Source organism: Lathyrus oleraceus, chromosome 4, assembly GCF_024323335.1.
Source record: "Lathyrus oleraceus cultivar Zhongwan6 chromosome 4, CAAS_Psat_ZW6_1.0, whole genome shotgun sequence".
Lineage (NCBI taxonomy): Eukaryota > Viridiplantae > Streptophyta > Magnoliopsida > Fabales > Fabaceae > Lathyrus > Lathyrus oleraceus.
Window position 1 is genome coordinate 497,672,333 of NC_066582.1, and position 20,026 is coordinate 497,692,358.

Below are 20,026 nucleotides of genomic sequence, written 5' to 3' on the forward strand. Positions count from 1 at the left end.
TGCAGTTTGAAGTGTCTGTATGTTGGATTGAAAATAGTGGAATGCAAGATCGGTTCAGAACATCGATATTTCAGAAGGTGTAAGAATGAATTTCATCATATTGTGAATATGGGTCTCATGGGAATCAAGTATTATAGCGTCACTAACTTAATGAATACCAATTGGTTTCTTGTGAACTTTGGAAGATGTAGCTTTACCAACATGCCATTGGTAGATATTAACTATAATACTTTCAATCAAGTTATAACTTTTTGTATATGACTTAGATAATAAGGCTCCACTAGATGATCCATCCAACATGTTTCTTGAAGACTGTACAAGGATGTTATAAAATGTTTCCAATTAAATATACATTGAAATTCCATGATGAAGGCATTTTCCTAAAAACTACTTTAATATTTCTCAAGCATCAAACAATGATTCATCCTCTCCTTGTCTAAATGAGGTGATTTTATTCCTCATTTTGATAGTCTTCACTGGAGGAATATACTTGACTAGAAATTTTTCAACCAAATTATTTCATGTTGCAATAGAATTTGGTTCGAAAGAAATAAGCCAACTCTTAGTTATATCCCTTAGAGCATATGAAAATAGTCTCGGTCTAAAAGCATCAACAGTTACTCCATGGATCTTAAAGTTACTGGAAACTTCAAGGAATTTCTTCATATGTAAGTGTAGCTCATCTTTTGCAGCACATGAATACTGGATAATAGCTTGTGGCATCTAAAACATCATTGGATTGAACTTAAATTGATCTATAGTGATCTCTAGCCTTATGATACTAGTGTTCATGGAATTTGGATCAAAGCAACATAATCTCTAACACGTCTTGCTCAGTCATTTGTAATACTAGTGATATCTTGTTGTGTCACGTCTTCTTCATCCTCTAGTTGATGATCTTCAAGATCTTTCTCAAGATGCTCAAATATAGGTGCAGGAACATGGGTTTATTTGATGAGAAACTTGAAATATTCTTAAGTCTGAAAGTTCTTTTTGACTCATAATCTCTTATGTAAACTGAAGATAACAATATGTGATGTAGTCAACTCACGCATATGTCATGTCACTAGAAGACAAAAAAACCTCAAATGAAAATTTTATAATTTTAATTAAAAATCAAAATGTTAACAACATAATCCCTGACAATGACACCAATTTTTTATAGCTATATTGTATGTGCAAGTATACATTGTCAAACTGGTGCAAGTGTTTAAGTAAAAGTATCAATCCCATAAATATTGTATTAACTTTAATAATTTTCATACAAAAAATTATAAAATGAACATTAGCAAAGGTAATAAAATAATTGATTGTTATCATGTGGTGATAAACAAAATGATTAACATCTTAGAAATAAAAAATTTAATAGAGTGGAATAACATGTTGAATAAAAATCCATTTAATAACTTCATCTAATATATGAATATGATACATTTTACGCCATCACATATGACCTAGAATATAACCTAGAGATATTTGCCTACAACGTCAAAATATGCATTGTTTCAATCTAAACCTATTTCTAAATCTCATAGCATAAAAACACTAAATTAAGTGTTAGTTAAGTGTTATGACTATCCTTTATGCCTAAATGACTAAGTTGGCAAAGTATACATATTTACTTTTTAACTGTATTTATTTGCAAAAACCATTTATTAGAAGATTTCTCAATCTTATTTATTTTTAAGATTATAATTGCAAATAACGACATTTAGATGCACGGGTTGGTTAGGTCTATGTCGGCATTTCACCATTTTAGAGAATCAACATTAATTGCTAATTGCCTTTTACCGGTGCTTAGCTTAGAAAAGCCAATAATTGTATGCAAATTAAATCATAAGCGACTGGAAACAGAATCTACCTAGCAATATAAATTATCCGTACAATGGTGGGGAAGACTCCATTATCACACTCTTACTAAATTACATTAATATAAAATATGCACTATTATTAAATTACTTAAGTATTCATGTATTTTTTATTATTATAAATAAATAATGAAAAATATTAATTTTGAACTAATAAAGACTCGACTTTGTCTTGTTTAGTTACAATTTCACTTGCCTAAATCTATTTTAGTTGAGGAATGATCCATCTTGTATGTTTGATGATTTTGACTAACATAACAAGTATTTTTAGGTATAAAAAATGTGTAATGCGTGTATTGCCGAATAATTGTTGGCCTACGAGACAATGCAAAACAAACATTTCACGTTGTGTTTGAATAGTTTCATCATCTTAAAAATATAAGATTAGGTGTTGTAAATCCTATATTGGCTTCCGAGAGGGTAAATACCTAATACGTTTGATTTTTCAATGGTCACCTAGCTCTTATGAACTTCCGAAGTAATTAACCTTCATGACTCTTAGAATCCTTCTTATGACTTCATTCAATATTAATTCTCCTTATTTTTGGTTATTTTTCTCATGTTTCCTTGCTTCATCAACCAACAAAATTCATAATGTTTTTCATTCTTCCTTGATTTCTCTTTTCGGAAGAAAAAAAAAGAAAACTTTCTTTCAAAAATATCTTCATCTAACTCCCAAAAATGTGAACACAATTATGGCCAAAATCAAACCTTATACTACACTTCACCTACTCGTCCAAGTTTTGTGATCCCACTCCCAAATCAATTCACCTTGTGTCCTTCCACCTTTGTTGTAAGTGATGGAATAATGTTTCTTGGGTCTTGCTTATGTCCTACTGCTTAGTTTTTTAGAGTTGGTTCCATTAAGATGAAATCAAATTATTTCATAATGCTCCATCATCCCATCCGAAGAACAATAGTCGTTGTTAACTAATGGCCTTCTATGAAGGATATTATGTTTTTAGAAGTAAAATAAACTTTTTGAATATCATTTCTACCACATGAGAAAACATGACTCTCACTCAACATGTTCCACATGACACAACCTTTGAATAGGAGGCAAAACATCATTAGTATGACTAAAAAGAAGGGTAATCTAAATTTAGTTTTTGATGCGTCATTTTGTTAATCGTTTTCCACTTGTTATCCTTTTCTAATTTTTCCTTACCAATGAAGAAACTATTAAATCAATATATGAGAAAGAAGATGTTGAATATGAAGTACCTCTCATTTGGAAGAGGTTAAGACCAATAGGTGTTTGTATCAATAAACCCTCCCATGATGTTAGAGCGGAAGCAACTGATATAACAACCTTATTATTTGAGGAAGGACGAAGACCAAAGTTATCCTTCCTTGTGAATAGTTAAAGTGAATTTTTTTTTCAACTATTATTTATGTTTCTAACCATTTTGTTTTTTTTAAAAGCACCAACTTTCTCAATAAATCCCCCTCGAAGAGTTTACCCTGATTGCCATATCATCACATGAACTTTTCCAATAATATTTTATGCAGGTAGAATCATTTTCCTAAATAAATAATTCAAAAATCACTCTCTATCATCTAATGATTAATCCTTTCTTCCTTCATTTATGTTTTACGTTGATAATTCTTCAATATTTAATCAATCATCTCATGTTAATAATCAAGGATCAACCTGAACGCTTCAAGAAACTTATCCCTATCTAAAAGAACTTATTTTTTTATTATATTTCAAAGGTTGAATTGGATATGTATATTAGCATTTATGAACAAGGCTGATGGACAATTTATTAGCAAGTTTATTAGTGTTGTTATTGAAGTAATAAAAATAAATTTGTCTCCATAAAGATTGAATACTTAGAACAAGATATGTTGTGCGATGTAATTAAAAATAGTAAATGGGGGATTTTTCATATTGTTTTGGTCAAAAATAAAAGAGAGAAGTTTTGATAAAAATCATGATAAAGACAATCAGGTATTATTGTCAGAATCATCTATTTCTACTTGATTGATGAAACATGCATTAACAAACATACAATGATTATAGAGTTACACGACAAATTAACTCTACCGCTACATCCAATCTCTTGGCGTGTAACTCACTAGCCTAAGCGTTAATTTTACGATCTCTCATGTCAATTATACCGTTAAACCAGGGAACACAGTGTGTTAATCCATAAGTCACAATTTCTAATCATACTATCCCTAGTCAATTAGCTACTTGAACAGTTAAAGCATGTCAGATAAATAGCCATAGGGTCAGTAGTCACTACTTATCAAGATTAATTTGAATGTTGTGACAAACAAAAGGAAATGAGCATAATCAATAACTGAATAACAACAACGACTCAAAATAATTACATTAACATCATCTGATCATATGTCCCAATCAAGTAAATATATATTCATCATCAAGTAAGACCTAACCTAAAGGGAATCTAGCTACTCGTGCTGAAATGATTCAATAACATAAGTGTATATTCAAAGAAAATAAAGAATCACCGAAGAAATAGATCTCCAATGGCTTCAATGACCTCCAAAAGCTCCAAAATCGCTCTAATGTGTGTCAGCAAAAAGTTGTAACGCAGGCGCACCAGATGATGATGCGGTCGCTTTACGTAATTATGAGTTCGATGCTGACACATTTTGAGGATGCGCGACCACGTTCTTCAGAAGCAAAGTATCATTTTTTTTTCTCTTATTTTCACAAATATTCTCACTAAGTGTTTTTCTTCACCCAAAAGTTTGTTTTCAAGCTTTTTTGACTCTTTTGTTTCTAACTGGCTCATTTTTTTGGTCTTATTTTTCTTGTCAAATGACATGCAATGACAGCATGTCATCACAACCCTAAACTTTAACTATTGATTATCCTCAAGTAACCTGTCTGCACACTGAAACTTTGTCATAATAAATCACAATCCTTACCACATGAATGCCACTTACTTTTGCTGATCGAGACTTGTGTTCCCTACTTTGCTTTAACCAATTCAGATTAGTTCTTCTAGTACCAGTACTCAACCTATCTCTCTACTCACTATATTAAACTCAATTGTAAGGGTGTTCACTCAATCAACATACAAGAGTAAAAATTAATGAAATTGTAAGTTATATGCAAAATCAACCAGCTCATATTTAAACACACATATTTGAGGACTTTTAAGGTTGTATCTTGGCTTATGTCAGGGTAGAATAGTTTTGGGATAAATTGGCCTAAACCTTGGAGTATGTACCTCTTTTCCTTTCGTTATCTTCTTCCTTTCATATCACTTTTTCTTTCATGTTGGATACTATAGAATTTTTCTTTTATTAATTTTGGTCTTATTCTTTTCTAAATTTTTGTTTGAAAATGTCACACTTTTGACTTCTTATTTTTCTTTTTATTTGACCAATTTCTCTACTACCTCTAACCCCAAACTTAAATGTTGCTAACTTTTAAGAGCTACCTTAAACTTAGTGATTATCATATACTAAAAATGAAATATATCTACCTACTCCAAGGAGGGTGGAAAGATTTTATTTTTCAATTCAATGATGACATGTCTTCTCTAAAATCCTCCATATCAATGATGAAGAGTTGATATGTACTTCTTCCTTAAATATCATTTTTCCTGTCACTCTCCTAGATTAATTATTCGATGTGTGATGCTCTAGAAGCTGATTTATTCATATCATGACAAACTTGTTATACCATTTTGATCTTTTAGTTGAGGATGAATTCCATTGATGACCGTTTATGCATATCAGTTTCAAAAAATTGAACCAGAGATCAATCTTTATGAATCTCTTGATGAAATATGCAATTGATTCATTTATTTGTTATTTTATGTTCATTATAACAACTAACATAAATTAAGGATGAGGTCATTCGAATCTATCATGGAAACACATTTCATGCATCCCTTATTTGTATTGAGTTTGGTGGTATAAAGGAATACCAAAAAAATGTTGTTCCTATCAATAATAAAGGGAACAACATTAATTTGTGGAATTTATTCTAGTTTCCCTTGCTGTGTTGCGCAATAAACCTTCCAATGTGCTCCATCTAGTCGAATTCTCATTTCCCCCCAAAAAAGTAGCACAATTTGGAGTTTTATAACCTCTGAAAAAAGGTATAAATTTATCCACCTATACAAGACATGGATTCTTATACATCGACATATATATGATGAAGTTTTATCCCAAAATAGTGGCAGATTTGTATCATATATGAGGTTAGGTTCCAACATATTTGGTCAAAGAGGTCTAGCGCCAATTACAAGTGGTTGGTGCCATACATATATGGGGGTTTCATGAACCCTGTTTGAACTAAAGTTGAGGTGGGGGATTATCCCATTGTTGTTCTTCCTATTTTTCGACATTATTTCTCAAAAGAGTTTCAAATACTACTGGTGAATTATAGTGGTAAAGTGAATTTTCAATCCGTGGATATTTACCAATATAACCAACACCAGTTTAGGTGTCTTCAAACCCATTAGAGGTGGTACTTGTACATCAGGCCAGGACGGGTATATCGTGGGATTAACTAATACAAGTGTATAACTTCCTCGTGGCTTATGAATTGAATATTTCATAATTGGTCTTTGAATTCATGGTACTAGGACAAAAGCTTTCCTTTAAGCATTGAACATGTTATTCACCTACATAATATGGTCATAAAACTATACTTGTAGCATGCCAATTTATTTGAGTACTTTAGATATCCTCCTTTCCATGTTCACTTGCTTAAATGGATGATTAGGATGATTGTATTTGTCCTTCGACATAGGGTGCCTTCATAGTTAGTCACTCATAAAATACTAAGGTAAGAATTACAATGATAAAGATACTTGTTGTAGAGGAATTGATTAGACTTATTAGACCATACTATTACATTGATAGGCTGGCTTTGAGTAGAAATGTCTAACCGACCTTGATTCCCTTGAATTCCTTATATGGTAGACGTGAAAAAAATGTCACCAATTTGTGTGGTCTCCAACTCCCTAGCTTATCGAACCCCTTTATGAATCATATATCTTACAATATTATCAAGTTATTAAAGACTTCATACATAATATCATGTATTCTCGTTTTATATTGTTATCTAATAAAAAAATTGTGGTTATCATTTGTTCCTCGGGTGGATCAAATTGGAGGAGGCATTATTGTTGGCCTTCCCATTATTTGTGGAGGTTCATTAGGTTGTTCTTGACTTGAGCTCTTCATTGGTGACATTGATGGTAGATTCATATTGCTAAGGTTCTTTCTAGACTGCAAATGCATATATTAGGTGTATTATTGACCTTATGACTTAAATTTTCCACTGACTCTAATTGTATAGTCTAACATGGTGTGCCAAATTAGATGTCAAACTTGAAAGTTAGTCAATGGATAAACTAATGACTTTCAACACTACTTCACCTGTTTTCAAGCGATTGGGTTGAGGGATGAACTTTGTCCTTTAGATGCGGGCATTAAGTGTAATTTGTGGACATGTTGAACTACTAATTTAAAAAATGCATGAAAATAAAGCAAAGTAGACGTAATAAAATATGTAAAGTAGCTTGTTTGATTAATTGAATTGACCGAATGATTTACATATTAGTATTTATAAAGGAAACTATTATATTGGTCATAGAGTCCTGAGCTATATAAATGATCTACATTCAACTATTTTTATGTGTAATGTGTGAGTGATATCTCTCTTTAAAATATGTGATGCTCACGACCGATTAATCTTTTTATCTCCATATTTCCATACTTAGCCCATGTTTTATTCCTCATATTAGTGTGTTACTAGTCAATTGAGGTTACTAGCACCTAAAATCATAGAACACAATTGATTATCAAACTTTATGATTAATAAATATAAAAAGAAGACTTAACCCTATCTTGTTCAACAATTTTATTAGTCTAATTATTTTGTCTGAGAAATATTTGGTTAAATCTAAAATTATGTGTGTCAATTTAAAATAATATTTTAATAATTTTTATATATAAGAAGTATTTAAGCAATTGGAGCATGTTAATATAACTCACAAAATTATGCAAGATAAAACAAGTCTATTCTTTTTTGGTTAATTAATTTAGTTGTTAAAATCCACTTTATTTAAAATCAACAAGTGGGATGTTCTGAATTCAAACTCACCTCCCTACCCACAACCATCCACTAAACTCTGTTTGTCTTAAGAGAACAACAAGTGTATCTTCTAGGAAACAAAAATTCATTGCAACCAATAATTTTGATTAAAGAGGCAGATGATAGTCCCATCTTAATAGTTAGTACTATATGCTTTGAATTTATGATTAGAAACCAAGTATGGAGTATAAGAAACAAAAACAAAAGAACAAAACACAAACAGACAGGGACGAGGATGGAGAACAGAGCAATACCATTTTGTGCAACTACTTTCAGAAATTCTAGAAACACGACAAAATACGTAACATTGAACAGTACTACTACTGTAGTAGTAACAACCTGCACGATACTATCAAATCAACCCCTCTTGTAATTTTCTCATTCAAAATGTAACAATACTTACCACAACCATATGTTATTTAATTCACCTACATATTTAAACTTATTTTAATAATAATTATTCTATTATTTCTTCCAACTTCATATATATACTATTACAATCACTTGAAGATAAAACATGAGTTTTGGGAAAAAAAGTTAATGTGAAAGAAATTGGTAAAATATTGTTATATACTATCATGGCAATAATTTATTTTTTACAAATGTGGTCCAAGTACCAAGTGTATTTTTCCCAATGGAAGCTTATTATAAATTCAGAAGAATATTATAAAGCATAGTCATTGTTTCATTGGAGAAGTGCAACACCTCTTTCAGCTCCCAAATCCCCAACTCAGTGGGACCCACACATCATTTTCATGCATTAATAACTGGGTCCTATTTTGATTGTTATATCATGTTGATGAAGATACATTATGTGACAACAAGAGTATGGACCCTCTTTCTTTTTTTATGCAACTTATAATAATGACTCAAAAACAATTCATAATATCATCATATCTTACTTTTCAAAACAATAGCACGTGGAGACCTCTAAAGTTATGACAATGGGGGGCACCTCATTGATTGGATGGTAGTACTCATCAATTTGCAGAGTCCCCCCTTCACTTCTTTGTTGGTTGTTCTACTTGCATGATTCAATTGGGAGATTTCTACTCATAGAGTATGATGGATCATATATGTGCTAGTTATGGATTACTAATTCAAACAATAAAAAGGAGGAAGAAAATTAAAGTAGTGTTTTCATATTTCTATTTTTATACAATATATGCATGTCCGGAATAACAATTGAGTAGCATTTGGACATAGAATTATAATACTTATTTCTATACTCGCGTATTCATACTCTTACTCACTTATTTTAGTGGTTTTGTACTCGTGCCTATATCCGAGCTCATTTTACGGGTTTTTACTATACTCATTGTAAATATTTTTTACACAATAGGTATGAACCAAATTGTCATCCCTAATTCATTCACATAATCATGTTAAAAATATTTTAATTCATGATTATAATTATTTTACTACTTAATACATCCGAGTTGAATCAATGACCCTTTTTGCAATTTAAAGTTAAAACTATATCTTTTGATTTACTTTTGTTTGTTCATTTTTTATAAGCAATTGTATATTAGAAAGTAAACATAATGGATACTTTACCCGAATACAACAAAAAATCAAATGAATTAGTTGGTGTTAGAACAAAGGCAAATCAAGCCAGCGAACAATCGAGAGAAAAGCTATAAAAGATAAAGAAAAAACTTAAGGGATACACAAACAAGGGTTAGAGCACAAGTCCAATCAATCAGATGCAGGTTGACCAAAGTGTTTTGCGACAACCAATCTTAAGCCAAAATCTTGGACATGCCCACCATATCGTCGACTCCCTTGAGGATTCCCTTGAACAACTTCTAATTTCTACAAAGTAAAAGAGATTATCAGACAACCAACCAAATCAAGTATTGATACTTCTTCATGACTCTACCTTTAAGCTTTTGGCATAATAACATTAGATGGGCACCAATGAAGTTGAATCATTATGCATACACATGTCTACCCAATCAAATATCTTTCCATACCTAACCTGCAACATTTCACTTGAGGAAGAGATGAAGGATTAATTCATCTTCGCAAAAGAAAATAGGGCACACCAAAATGTGCTTGCCACTTATAATTTCTCTCTAGACCGGACGACCCACAACCCTCCATAGACTTTTCAACACGCCTAGGATAAGATCATCTACATATGGACCTGATACAAAAAGGTAATGAAGTATGTCATAACTTTCCTTCACGGAAAAACCTTGCACATCCCTCCACCAAATAAAAGAGTCTTCTGAATCAAGCTGAGGATGAATAGAGTGAAAGGCATCTAACAGTCCCTTGAGGTCCAACACTTATTCCTCATCCAAAGTAGATAAGTATATCCTAAAGTCCCTCCTTCAAACATTATCAACCTAGCTACCCATGTCACTAACTTTGAGTTTGTCTCACTATTACAAATAACGGGTCTCACCTCGGACGCGAAATGATTTTTACCTCGGTTACACTGCCGAGGTAACGAAGGGCCACATGAAAACTTGCCACTTTATCCCCGGCTTTGGAAAAACTGAGGTTATAATAGAAACGGTCATTCGTTCATCCCTATCAACAACATATTTTTAATTTCAAAGTTATGAAGTGTGCATCACTTTTGTTGAACTGTAATTTCTTGTGTCGAAGCAGGTAGTGCTCGACAGAAACAAGGATGTGTCGAAACATGTGGTATGCGTCGAGTTGTATTAGATGTCGAAGTGTTGAAGCAGGTTGCTTGACACGAGATTTCGACTTAGACCAAAATATGTATTTTTGGGCCTTTGTAATTTTTTGGCTTTAACTTAGGGAGCAAGCTAGCTCGATTATAAATAGAGGGAGTAATCTATATTTTCATAATAATTTTGTAATCACTTGAAGTTGCAAAATTAACGAGATATTCCACAAGTTGAGGGCAGAGAGAGAGACTCTGCAGAAATCATTTTCTTCCCCAATTTCTATCAAACCCTAATCTTATTTCTTATTCAATTTTATTTTCTTGTTTTCATCATCATTGTGCAGAGATAAAATCTTGCAACCTAAGTTGGTTGATTCACTCGAGTGAATAGTGAAGAACAAGAGAGAATTTGATCGATTGATTATATCTTGTTCATCAAGATTGACTCGAAATTACTCAAAGTTTTGGGTTTAATACCAACATCTGGTATCAGAACACTGACTGAGCGATTTGTGGGAAGCAAAATATGATGGTGATGAATCATTCGGACATGCATTTTCTGGAGAGTCTCCCAATTTTGAAGAATCAAAATTACGAGAATTGGTCAAGCAGATAAAGATTATATTTTTCTATCAATATATTTGGGATCTTGTGAATGAGGGAGTGACACCACTTGCAACAAACCTGACAGATGAAGAAAAGTTTGCACACAAAGAATTTAAGAAGAAAGATTATAAAGTTATCTTTATAATTCATCAATGTTTTTATTCTGATAATTTTGAAAAGGTTAGTGATGTTGAATCGACGAAAGAAACATGGGAAATTTTTGAAAAATCGTTTGGAGGCGGAGAGAAGGTGAAAGAGGTGAAGTTACAAACTTATAAAAAAACGTATGAATTGTTTCAGATGGAAGACAATGAAAGCATAATTGATTTCTTCGTTAGGGTTACAAAATTGGTGAATCAAATCAATGTATATGGAAAAGTGTTTACATCAAGATCAGTTGTTTCAAATATCTTGAGGTCATTGGCTCCAAAGTTCGACCACGTGGCAGTAGTCATAAAAGTGTCGAAAGATTTGTCAGCATTGACAAAGGAATAACTTCAAGGGATGCTTGAATCTCATGAATAAAGAATGGCTGAAAGAGCTTCAGGCAAGTCGAAGAGTGATGTGGATTTGCAGGCGCAATCAGCAAGAGAAAAGAAAGGCAAAGGAAAGTGGGTCGAAAACAAAGGTAGAAGCGGCTACAACAATTCAACTAGTCGAGATCAGCAAGAAAGAGGTTGGTCGAACCAAAGCATCAAAAATCTGATAAAAGTCACATTCATTGTTTCAATTGTTAGAAGTATGGTCATTACTCAAGTGATTGTCCTTAAAAATAGAAGAATCAGGAAACTGATGCAAAGTTTGTAAAGCATGACGAAGAAGAGATGTTGTTGATGGCCACAACAAGAGATGAAGAAAGATTCCAGGACCAATGATACTTGAACTCAAGATGCTCATCACACATGACTGGTAGGTAAGATTGGTTTGTCAACATAAAACCCTCAATGAAGAACATGGTAAAATTTACAAATGATTATACTCTAGTAGCTGAAGGTATTGGTGATGTTATGATTATGCGGAAAGATGGCAAGAGGTCAGTAATTTCTAATGTATTATACATACTAGGCATGAAAAGTAATTTTCCCAGTATATGGCAGCTGGTCGAAAAGAACTACAAAGTGTCGATCGAAGACAAGATGATGAGGGTTCTCGACTCATGTGGAAGGTTAATCTCGAAGGCACCTATGTCTCAGAATAGAACCTTCAGGATTGAACTTAATGTGATGGAGCACAAGTGCCTTGCAACTGCGGCTAGTGGGGATCAAGCAAAATTTTGTAGTTATGTTTTGCTCGTTGCACAAAGACCTTAATGAAGTTATGATTAACACTTTGAGTGGGTAAGTGATGTTATTTTTAGGCAAAAATTTGCTTTAACCGGAATTTGAACATGGACACATTGGTTGCTAAGAAGTATATTGCACCACTAAGTCGATTAACCTCTTCCTTATTTAATTTACAAATTAAATATATAATAAAATTTTAATTATGTATAAAAAGAACCTGAAACATACCACCCATAAATTTAATTTACCTAGAAATTGAAACATACAAACCCAGAAATTGAAACCTCATGGTTGAACTTTTTTTGTCATAATCGAAATCGAATCAAAACTCAAAAATTATTTGACAAGTATTCCTGCTATTCACCAGCATCACAATAAATTAGCCATCGACGGCGACGAAGAAGTTGAACAAAAATTAGATTTGCAGATTTGGGAATTTCCAAATTTAGATCTTATGGTAAGTGTTTCTTCAATATTATTATTATTATTATTATTATTATTATTATTATTATTATTATTATTATTATTATTATTATTATTATTATTATTATTATTATTATTATTGTGTAAGTGTTTCTTCAACATTTGATAAGTAGATACTATCATTATATGGTTAGGTACCATAGGAAAACGTTCATGCATAATTTTTTCTTCATACACGTGAATCTCAATTCAAACCTAACATTATATGCTCAAAAATTTCATACATGTGTTTCCATAATATACTCTCAACTAACCTAAGCCCTCGGTACATCCACACCCCACAAAACAAATATTTAACTACATCTCATAACACTTTAATACAAGAGAATAAAATAATAAAAACAGTCAAATACAAACTTAAAGTGCTTTTGACTGGTTCATCTTGCTTTTGTTCAACTTCTTTGTCGTCGTCGTTGGCTGATTTGTTGTGATGCTGGTGAATAGCAGGAATACTTGTCAAATAATTTCTGAGTTTTGAATTCGATTTCGATTATGACAAAAAAAGTTCAACCATGGTGTTTCAATTTCTGGGTAAATCAAATTTATGGGTTGTATGTTTCATGTTCTTTTTATAAATAATTAAGATTTTGTTATATACTTAATTTGTAAATAAAATAAGGAAGAGGTTAAGTGGCTTAGTGGTGCAGTAAACTTCTTAGCGACCAATGTGTCCATGGTTCAAATGTAGGTTATAGCAATTTTTCACCTAAAAATAATATTACTTACCCACTCAAAGTGTTAAGCATAACTTCATTAAGGTCTTTGTGCAACGAGCAAAACATAACTACAACATAAACTTACGCGCGGTAAAATGGGACCAAATAACATTCTTTGTTCTCTTTCAACAACTTCTCTTATAAGTAAACCCTGGATCTATAGTTCCATATTCATTCATCCCTGCTAGCTGCAGTTGCAAGGGACTTGTGCTCCATCATATTAAGTTCAATCTTAATATGGAAGAGGTTAAGTGGCCTAGTGGTGCAGTACACTTCTTAGCAACCAATGTGTCCATGGTTCAAATTTAGGTTATAGCAATTTTTCACCTAAAAATAATATTACTTACCCACTCAAAGTGTTAATCATAACTTCATTAAGGTCTTTGTGCAACGAGCAAAACATAATTACAACATTTTACTGCACAAACATTCAGAATAATGAATAATATGTATAAAATTGATTTATAAATGAAAATAAAACTTAAAATAAACTTACAGGCGGTAAAATAGGACCAAATAACATTCTTTGTTCTCCATCATATTAAGTTCAATCTTGAAGGTTCTATTCTGAGACATGGGGGTCTTCAATATTAACATCCCACATGAATGGATAACTCTCATCTTCTTTTCTTTAATCAACACTTCGTAATTTTTTATACCAACTATCCTATGCTGAACAAATTACTTTTCATGCTTGATATATACAATATATTGGAAATTACTGATCCTTTGTCATCTTTCTTCATAATCAGAACATCACCATATTCATTCATCCCTGCTAGCTGCAGTTGCAAGGGACTTGTGTTCCATCATATTAACTTCAATCTTAATATGAAAGAGGTTAAGTGGCCTAGTGGTGCAGTACACTTCTTAGCAACCAATGTGTCCATGGTTCAAATTTAGGTTATAGCAATTTTTCACCTAAAAATAATATTACTTACCCACTCAAAGTGTTAATCATAACTTCATTAAGGTCTTTGTGCAACGAGCAAAACATAACTACAACATTTTACTGCACAAACATTCAGAATAATGATTAATATGTATAAAATTGATTTATAATAGGACCAAATAACATTCTTTGTTCTCCATCATATTAAGTTCAATCTTAAAGATTCTATTCTGAGACATGGGGGTCTTCAATATTAACATCCCACATGAATGGACAACTCTCATCTTCTTTTCTTTAATCAACACTTCGTAATTTTTTATACCAAATTTCCTATGCTGAACAAATTACTTTTCATGCTTGATATATACAATACATTGGAAATTACTGATTCTTTGTCATCTTTCCTCATAATCAGAACATCACTAATACCTTCAACTGCTAGAGTATTGTCATTTGCAAATTTCATCATGTTCTTCATCGAGGGTTTTATGTTGACAAACCAATATTTCCTACCAGTCATGTGTGATGAGCACCCTGAGTTCAAGTACCATTGGTTCTTGAATCTTTCTGAATCTCTTGTTGTGACCATCAACAACATCTTTTCTTCTTCATGCTTTGCCAGCTTTTCATCATTTTCTTGATTCTTTTGTTTTTCAGGACAATCATTATAGTAGTGACCGTACTTCTGACAATTGTAACACTAAATGTGACTTTTGTCAGGTTTTCGTCCACCGCATATTTCTCTAGTTTCAACACCACCTCTGTGATTGCTTTGGAATGAGGGTCTTCTTTGATTCGACGAGTATCCTTCTTGATGTTTCCTTTACGAGACGAATTGTTGTAGCCTCTTTTACCTTTGTTGTCGAACCATTTTCCTTTGTCTTTCTTTTCTCTGGCTAATTGGCATGCAAAGCCACATCACTCTTCGATTTTCTTGGAGTTCTTTCAGACATTCTTTATTCATGAGATTCAAACGTTCCTTGAATCTCTTCCTTTGTCAATGTTGATAGGTCTTTCGATTCTTATGTGGCTACTACCACATGATCGAATTTTGGAGTCAATGACCTCAAGATCTTTGCAACAACTGATCTTGATGCCAACACTTCTCTACATACCTTGATTTGATTCACCAGTTTCGTAACCCTAGTGAAGAAATCAGTTATACTTTCACTTTATTTCATTTGAAGAAATTCATACGTTCTTTTGTGAGTTTGTAATCTCACATTTTTCACCTTCTCAACGCCTCCAGACAATTTCTCTAAAATTTCTCATGCTTCTTTCGTTGATTCAATATCGCTCAGATTTTTAAAATTGAATGAATCAACACATTGATGAACTATAAATAGGGATTTATAATATTTCTTCTTCAGTTCTTTGTGTGCAAACTTTTCTTGATCTGTCGTATTTCCTACAAATGGTGTTACTCCTTCCTTCACAAGATCCGACGTGTCTTGATAACAGAATATGATCTTTATCTACTTACACCAATGATAATAATTCTTACCATTCTGAATTGGAAGACTTACTGGAAAATGCCCATTCAGATTATTCATCGCGATATGCTTCCCAAGAATCACACAGTCAGTGCTCTAGATATCAGATGTTGGGATTTCGACGAATCCCTGATGTTGGAATTTCACCCAAAACTTGGAGAATTCTAAATCAATCTTAATGAAGAAGAATCAATTATTCTGATTGATTCCTCCTCTTGTTATTGACTCTTCACTCGAGTGAATCAACCACACATTGATTGTAAGATAATTTCGCTGTATAAAATTTGAGAATAAGGGAAAAGATGAATTAGGGAAGAAAAGAGAAATTAGGGTTTTAGAGAAAAGGGGAAGAAAGAGAATATTTTTTGCAGAGTTTCTCTCCGCCTTCAAACTAAAGTTTATTCAATATTTTCTCTATACAATTGTTTTTACAATGATAGGGTACCTCTCTATTTATAGGCTGATATTACTTACACACCAAGCAATCTCCAACTAATCTAACTCAACTAAAAACACAAAATAAAGCTAAGTCTAAGTTTTCTATCGAAATGTCTTCGATATTTCGACAACCATACAAATTTCTGCGGAGACCATTTCAACAACAACAAACTCTATCAAAATGGTACTTTGACACAAATAATTATATTCTCAACAACAGTAACCCACTTTGAAAAGCACACAAGAATCTTATTACATTATTATGATTGTAGTGAATAATAGAGAAATAGGTAAAAGAAACACAGGATCCCGATACTAAAATTCAAATATTGATTTCATTTTCGGTAAGGAAGTTCTATTCAGCAGTGTAGAACTTCCAACATCTTAAGTGCTTTTCTACAAGCATCTAAAAGTGACACTTTCTAATCCGATGTCAGTAATCAGTAGTGAAAAATTGCAAGTGAATAGAAGTGGCTGCAAGACCTTACCTCTAGGGATAACACATTAGCATTTAGTAAGTTAATCTGTTAAAGGTAACAATAGCACTCCAAAAAACACAGAAGCATTGAATTTAGAATCACACATTCGCTTCTTAATAACCCCAAAGCAACAGTAGATGCACAGGCGTCCCCGTATGATAAAGTGTCCTGCCATCTACCTTGCCTGGAGGAGCAGTAACCCTTTTTCTCTGAGAAGGACTTTTCATTGAACTACTGGTTGCACATTACATAGAATTCTGCATAAGGCTAATAAGCTCCTTTCTTCCTCAGAAAGGTAAGGGTTCTCGAAGCCTATCAGCAGAAGCAGTCTTAGTGCTAGTAACATCTTTGGCAGAGGTTATACCAGGGTCATTTGCTCCTTGAACTGACAGGAACATAAAATACTATCATGAAATCTAAAAATTAGTATTCTAATTGACTTGTTCTGAGCTTCCATTGACAAAAAATCAGTTTTAATTTGAAAAGGAAAAAAAGTCCTAACTTGAAATTCAATCAAGTAAAGACTAAAGAAGTAAAAATGTAAGTAACATATACATATAAAACCAAATTATAGTAGTATCCTTTCATGGGACATTTACAAGTTTTGCGCGTCTAGTTTTTTCATCAACCTCGACTCGAAGACCGAGTGCAGAAATTTCAGGCGTATCAGTAGATCCTTGCAGCTGCAATTCAGAAACTACCTTTTGATTCTCCTCATTGCCCTCCAACATATTCCTAACAGACCATATGCCCCATTCTCTCAGGAAAGGATTATCTTCATCAGTAACACATTGCTGCAATAGCAGTAGAACTCCATTCCTATTTCTCAGTTTATCTTGTGCATGCTTTCTTTTGTGTACGCAGTTTCCAATAAGTGCAACTATGTCTCTCCTAAAGCCCTTGTAAGGGCATGGTTTCAAGGAACAACTAGCACCGTCTTGATTCTCAGATTGTTTGGTTCCTTTTCTGATTATTGCCGGAGGTTCAAGGTCCCCAAGCACAATCAAAAGCAACTCAATGAGACCGTAGGACAATAACACATCGACAACATCGTTTGCATCCATTGCATAACCTCTCACACTATCATGAGCACAGATGTCCCTCAATATAATAAGCGAGTAGCCAAGAACATCCACTGCAGGAATGCCACTTGAAAGACCAGACTTGCCTTTCACCGCATGCTCAAGAACTCCAATAGATTTCTTGAATATGTCATAAACAAACAATGCAATGTCCTTCGAAACAGTAACATCTCCAATTCGCTCATTCAAAATTTCTGATAGGGTTTGCAGAAGAAACGCTTGTTCAGATGAAAACTGGTCATCTTTTGACTCATTATCTCCACTCTGGTGAATATCCTTAAATCGTAATTTAGAAAACAATAAAGGCAATTGAGATTCTTCAAGGCAAATTCTTGAGAGAAGCAACTTTATCCAATCCTCGCCAAAACTAGCTGGTTTCAATAGAAGAAGTCCAAGTCAGTTTTCAATCTTAAAAATCATAAGAAACAAATATGACACTCATGTCATGAGGCATGGCAGCATAGCAAATTATGGAAGCAATAGATAATAACTATCTATATAGCACCGACACTTGATCTTGAAGCAAGAAACCTACACATGCGGTTACATTCAATTGTTGTTCTAGTATTATTATTACAGGTGTCAATGTGTACACAAGAAAAAACATAAACTACAAAACTAACCAGAAGAAGCAGTTCTAACTAGTTCTGCCACCACAGGCCAACCACAGTCACTATAAAGCTCTACAAACCATTCAGGATTTCCATCACAACATGCATAAATCACCATACACAATGGATCACAAACCTCCTTGGTTCCAAGTCTTGCAAAAGACAGAAAACCAAATGGAAACAGCACTTCCCAAATAGCCCTCTGATGCTGTTTCCCAGCCAAACAAACATTTGCCAAAACCTGCAGACCCCACCGAACCAACATGTGATCAAAACCAACCTCCAACCTCAAAATCCTCGAAACAACAGCATCAACCCCATCAAACTCAAGAAACAGATTCTGGTTTACAAGTTCACCAGCACACAAGTTCCGGAGAAGCTTGAAACACAAAGATAGATTGTGGTGATCTAAAAGAGGGGTTTGCGAGTGAAGTATAGTGAGAACTGCAGGGAGAATTGTTTTGGAAGCGAGGTTGGAACGTCCAGAATCGGATTTGGAAATGTGAATGAGAATCTGCAAGGAGTTTTCTAAACTGTTGGAGTTGGAAACATCACATAGTAACTTGAGGGCATCATCATCATTCATTGTTAGCTTAAAAAGGTGGAATTTTTAAATGAAAAATAGGGTTTTGATGAAAAAGTGAAACAACCCAGAATGTGAATATTGGTGTCAAACGAGAAAAAACGGAGGCGGCGACGGAGGAGGCGGTGATGGAAGGAAATGACGACGGAGGAGGCGGTGATGGAAGGAAAGCACGACGGAGGAGGCGGCGATGGAAGGAAAGCACGACGGAGGAGGCGGTGATGGAAGGAAAGCACGACGGAGGAGGTGGTGATGGAAGGAAAGAACGACGGAGGCGACGATGGAGGAAGACCAGTTTGTGTCGTGGGTATCCAGTTTTAAATTTTTGGGTTCAAATGGATCAGTTCGGATTTTTTTAATGGTTTGGTTATTTAGTGTTGTTTTGAACAACCTGCTAATTATTTTTTTCTTTAAAAAATATAATAAAATAAGTTGCACTATTTTATATTTACTATTTTTTTCAATATGTCTAAAAAATCATTAACAACAAAAACCAAAATGCTACTGTTAGTGTAAGTTGCACTATATTATAAGTGCTCATTTTTTATTGTAATTATGTCACTGTAATATTATTCTGAATCTAGTATCTATATTATGATGAATAATTACACACTGAATTTAATATCTAACTTATGATAAATAATATGGTTGCATAATTCAAAATTACAATAAATTACACACTGAAGCTATAATTATGCATCACTGTGTTCATTCAAAATGCCTGCAAATTATATAGTTATATCAAACTTCA

General features: G+C 33.2%; 1 protein-coding gene and 1 non-coding gene across 2 annotated transcripts; one reads left to right on the forward strand and one right to left on the reverse strand.

The window, feature by feature from the left end:
- The first annotated feature begins 358 nt into the window (after positions 1-358).
- LOC127077586 (small nucleolar RNA R71) lies at positions 359-465 on the forward strand. The gene has a single exon (XR_007787379.1). It is a non-coding gene; the product is annotated as a small nucleolar RNA R71 (small nucleolar RNA).
- A 16,946-nt stretch (positions 466-17,411) lies between these two features.
- LOC127076773 (uncharacterized) lies at positions 17,412-19,676 on the reverse strand. The gene is made up of 2 exons (XM_051018563.1): positions 18,705-19,676; positions 17,412-18,452 (listed from the first exon to the last, which is right to left on the reverse strand). The coding sequence occupies exons 1-2, from the start codon at positions 19,276-19,278 to the stop codon at positions 17,584-17,586; spliced, it is 1,443 nt and encodes a 480-aa protein (XP_050874520.1). The 5' UTR covers positions 19,279-19,676; the 3' UTR covers positions 17,412-17,583.
- Positions 19,677-20,026: the final 350 nt, after the last annotated feature.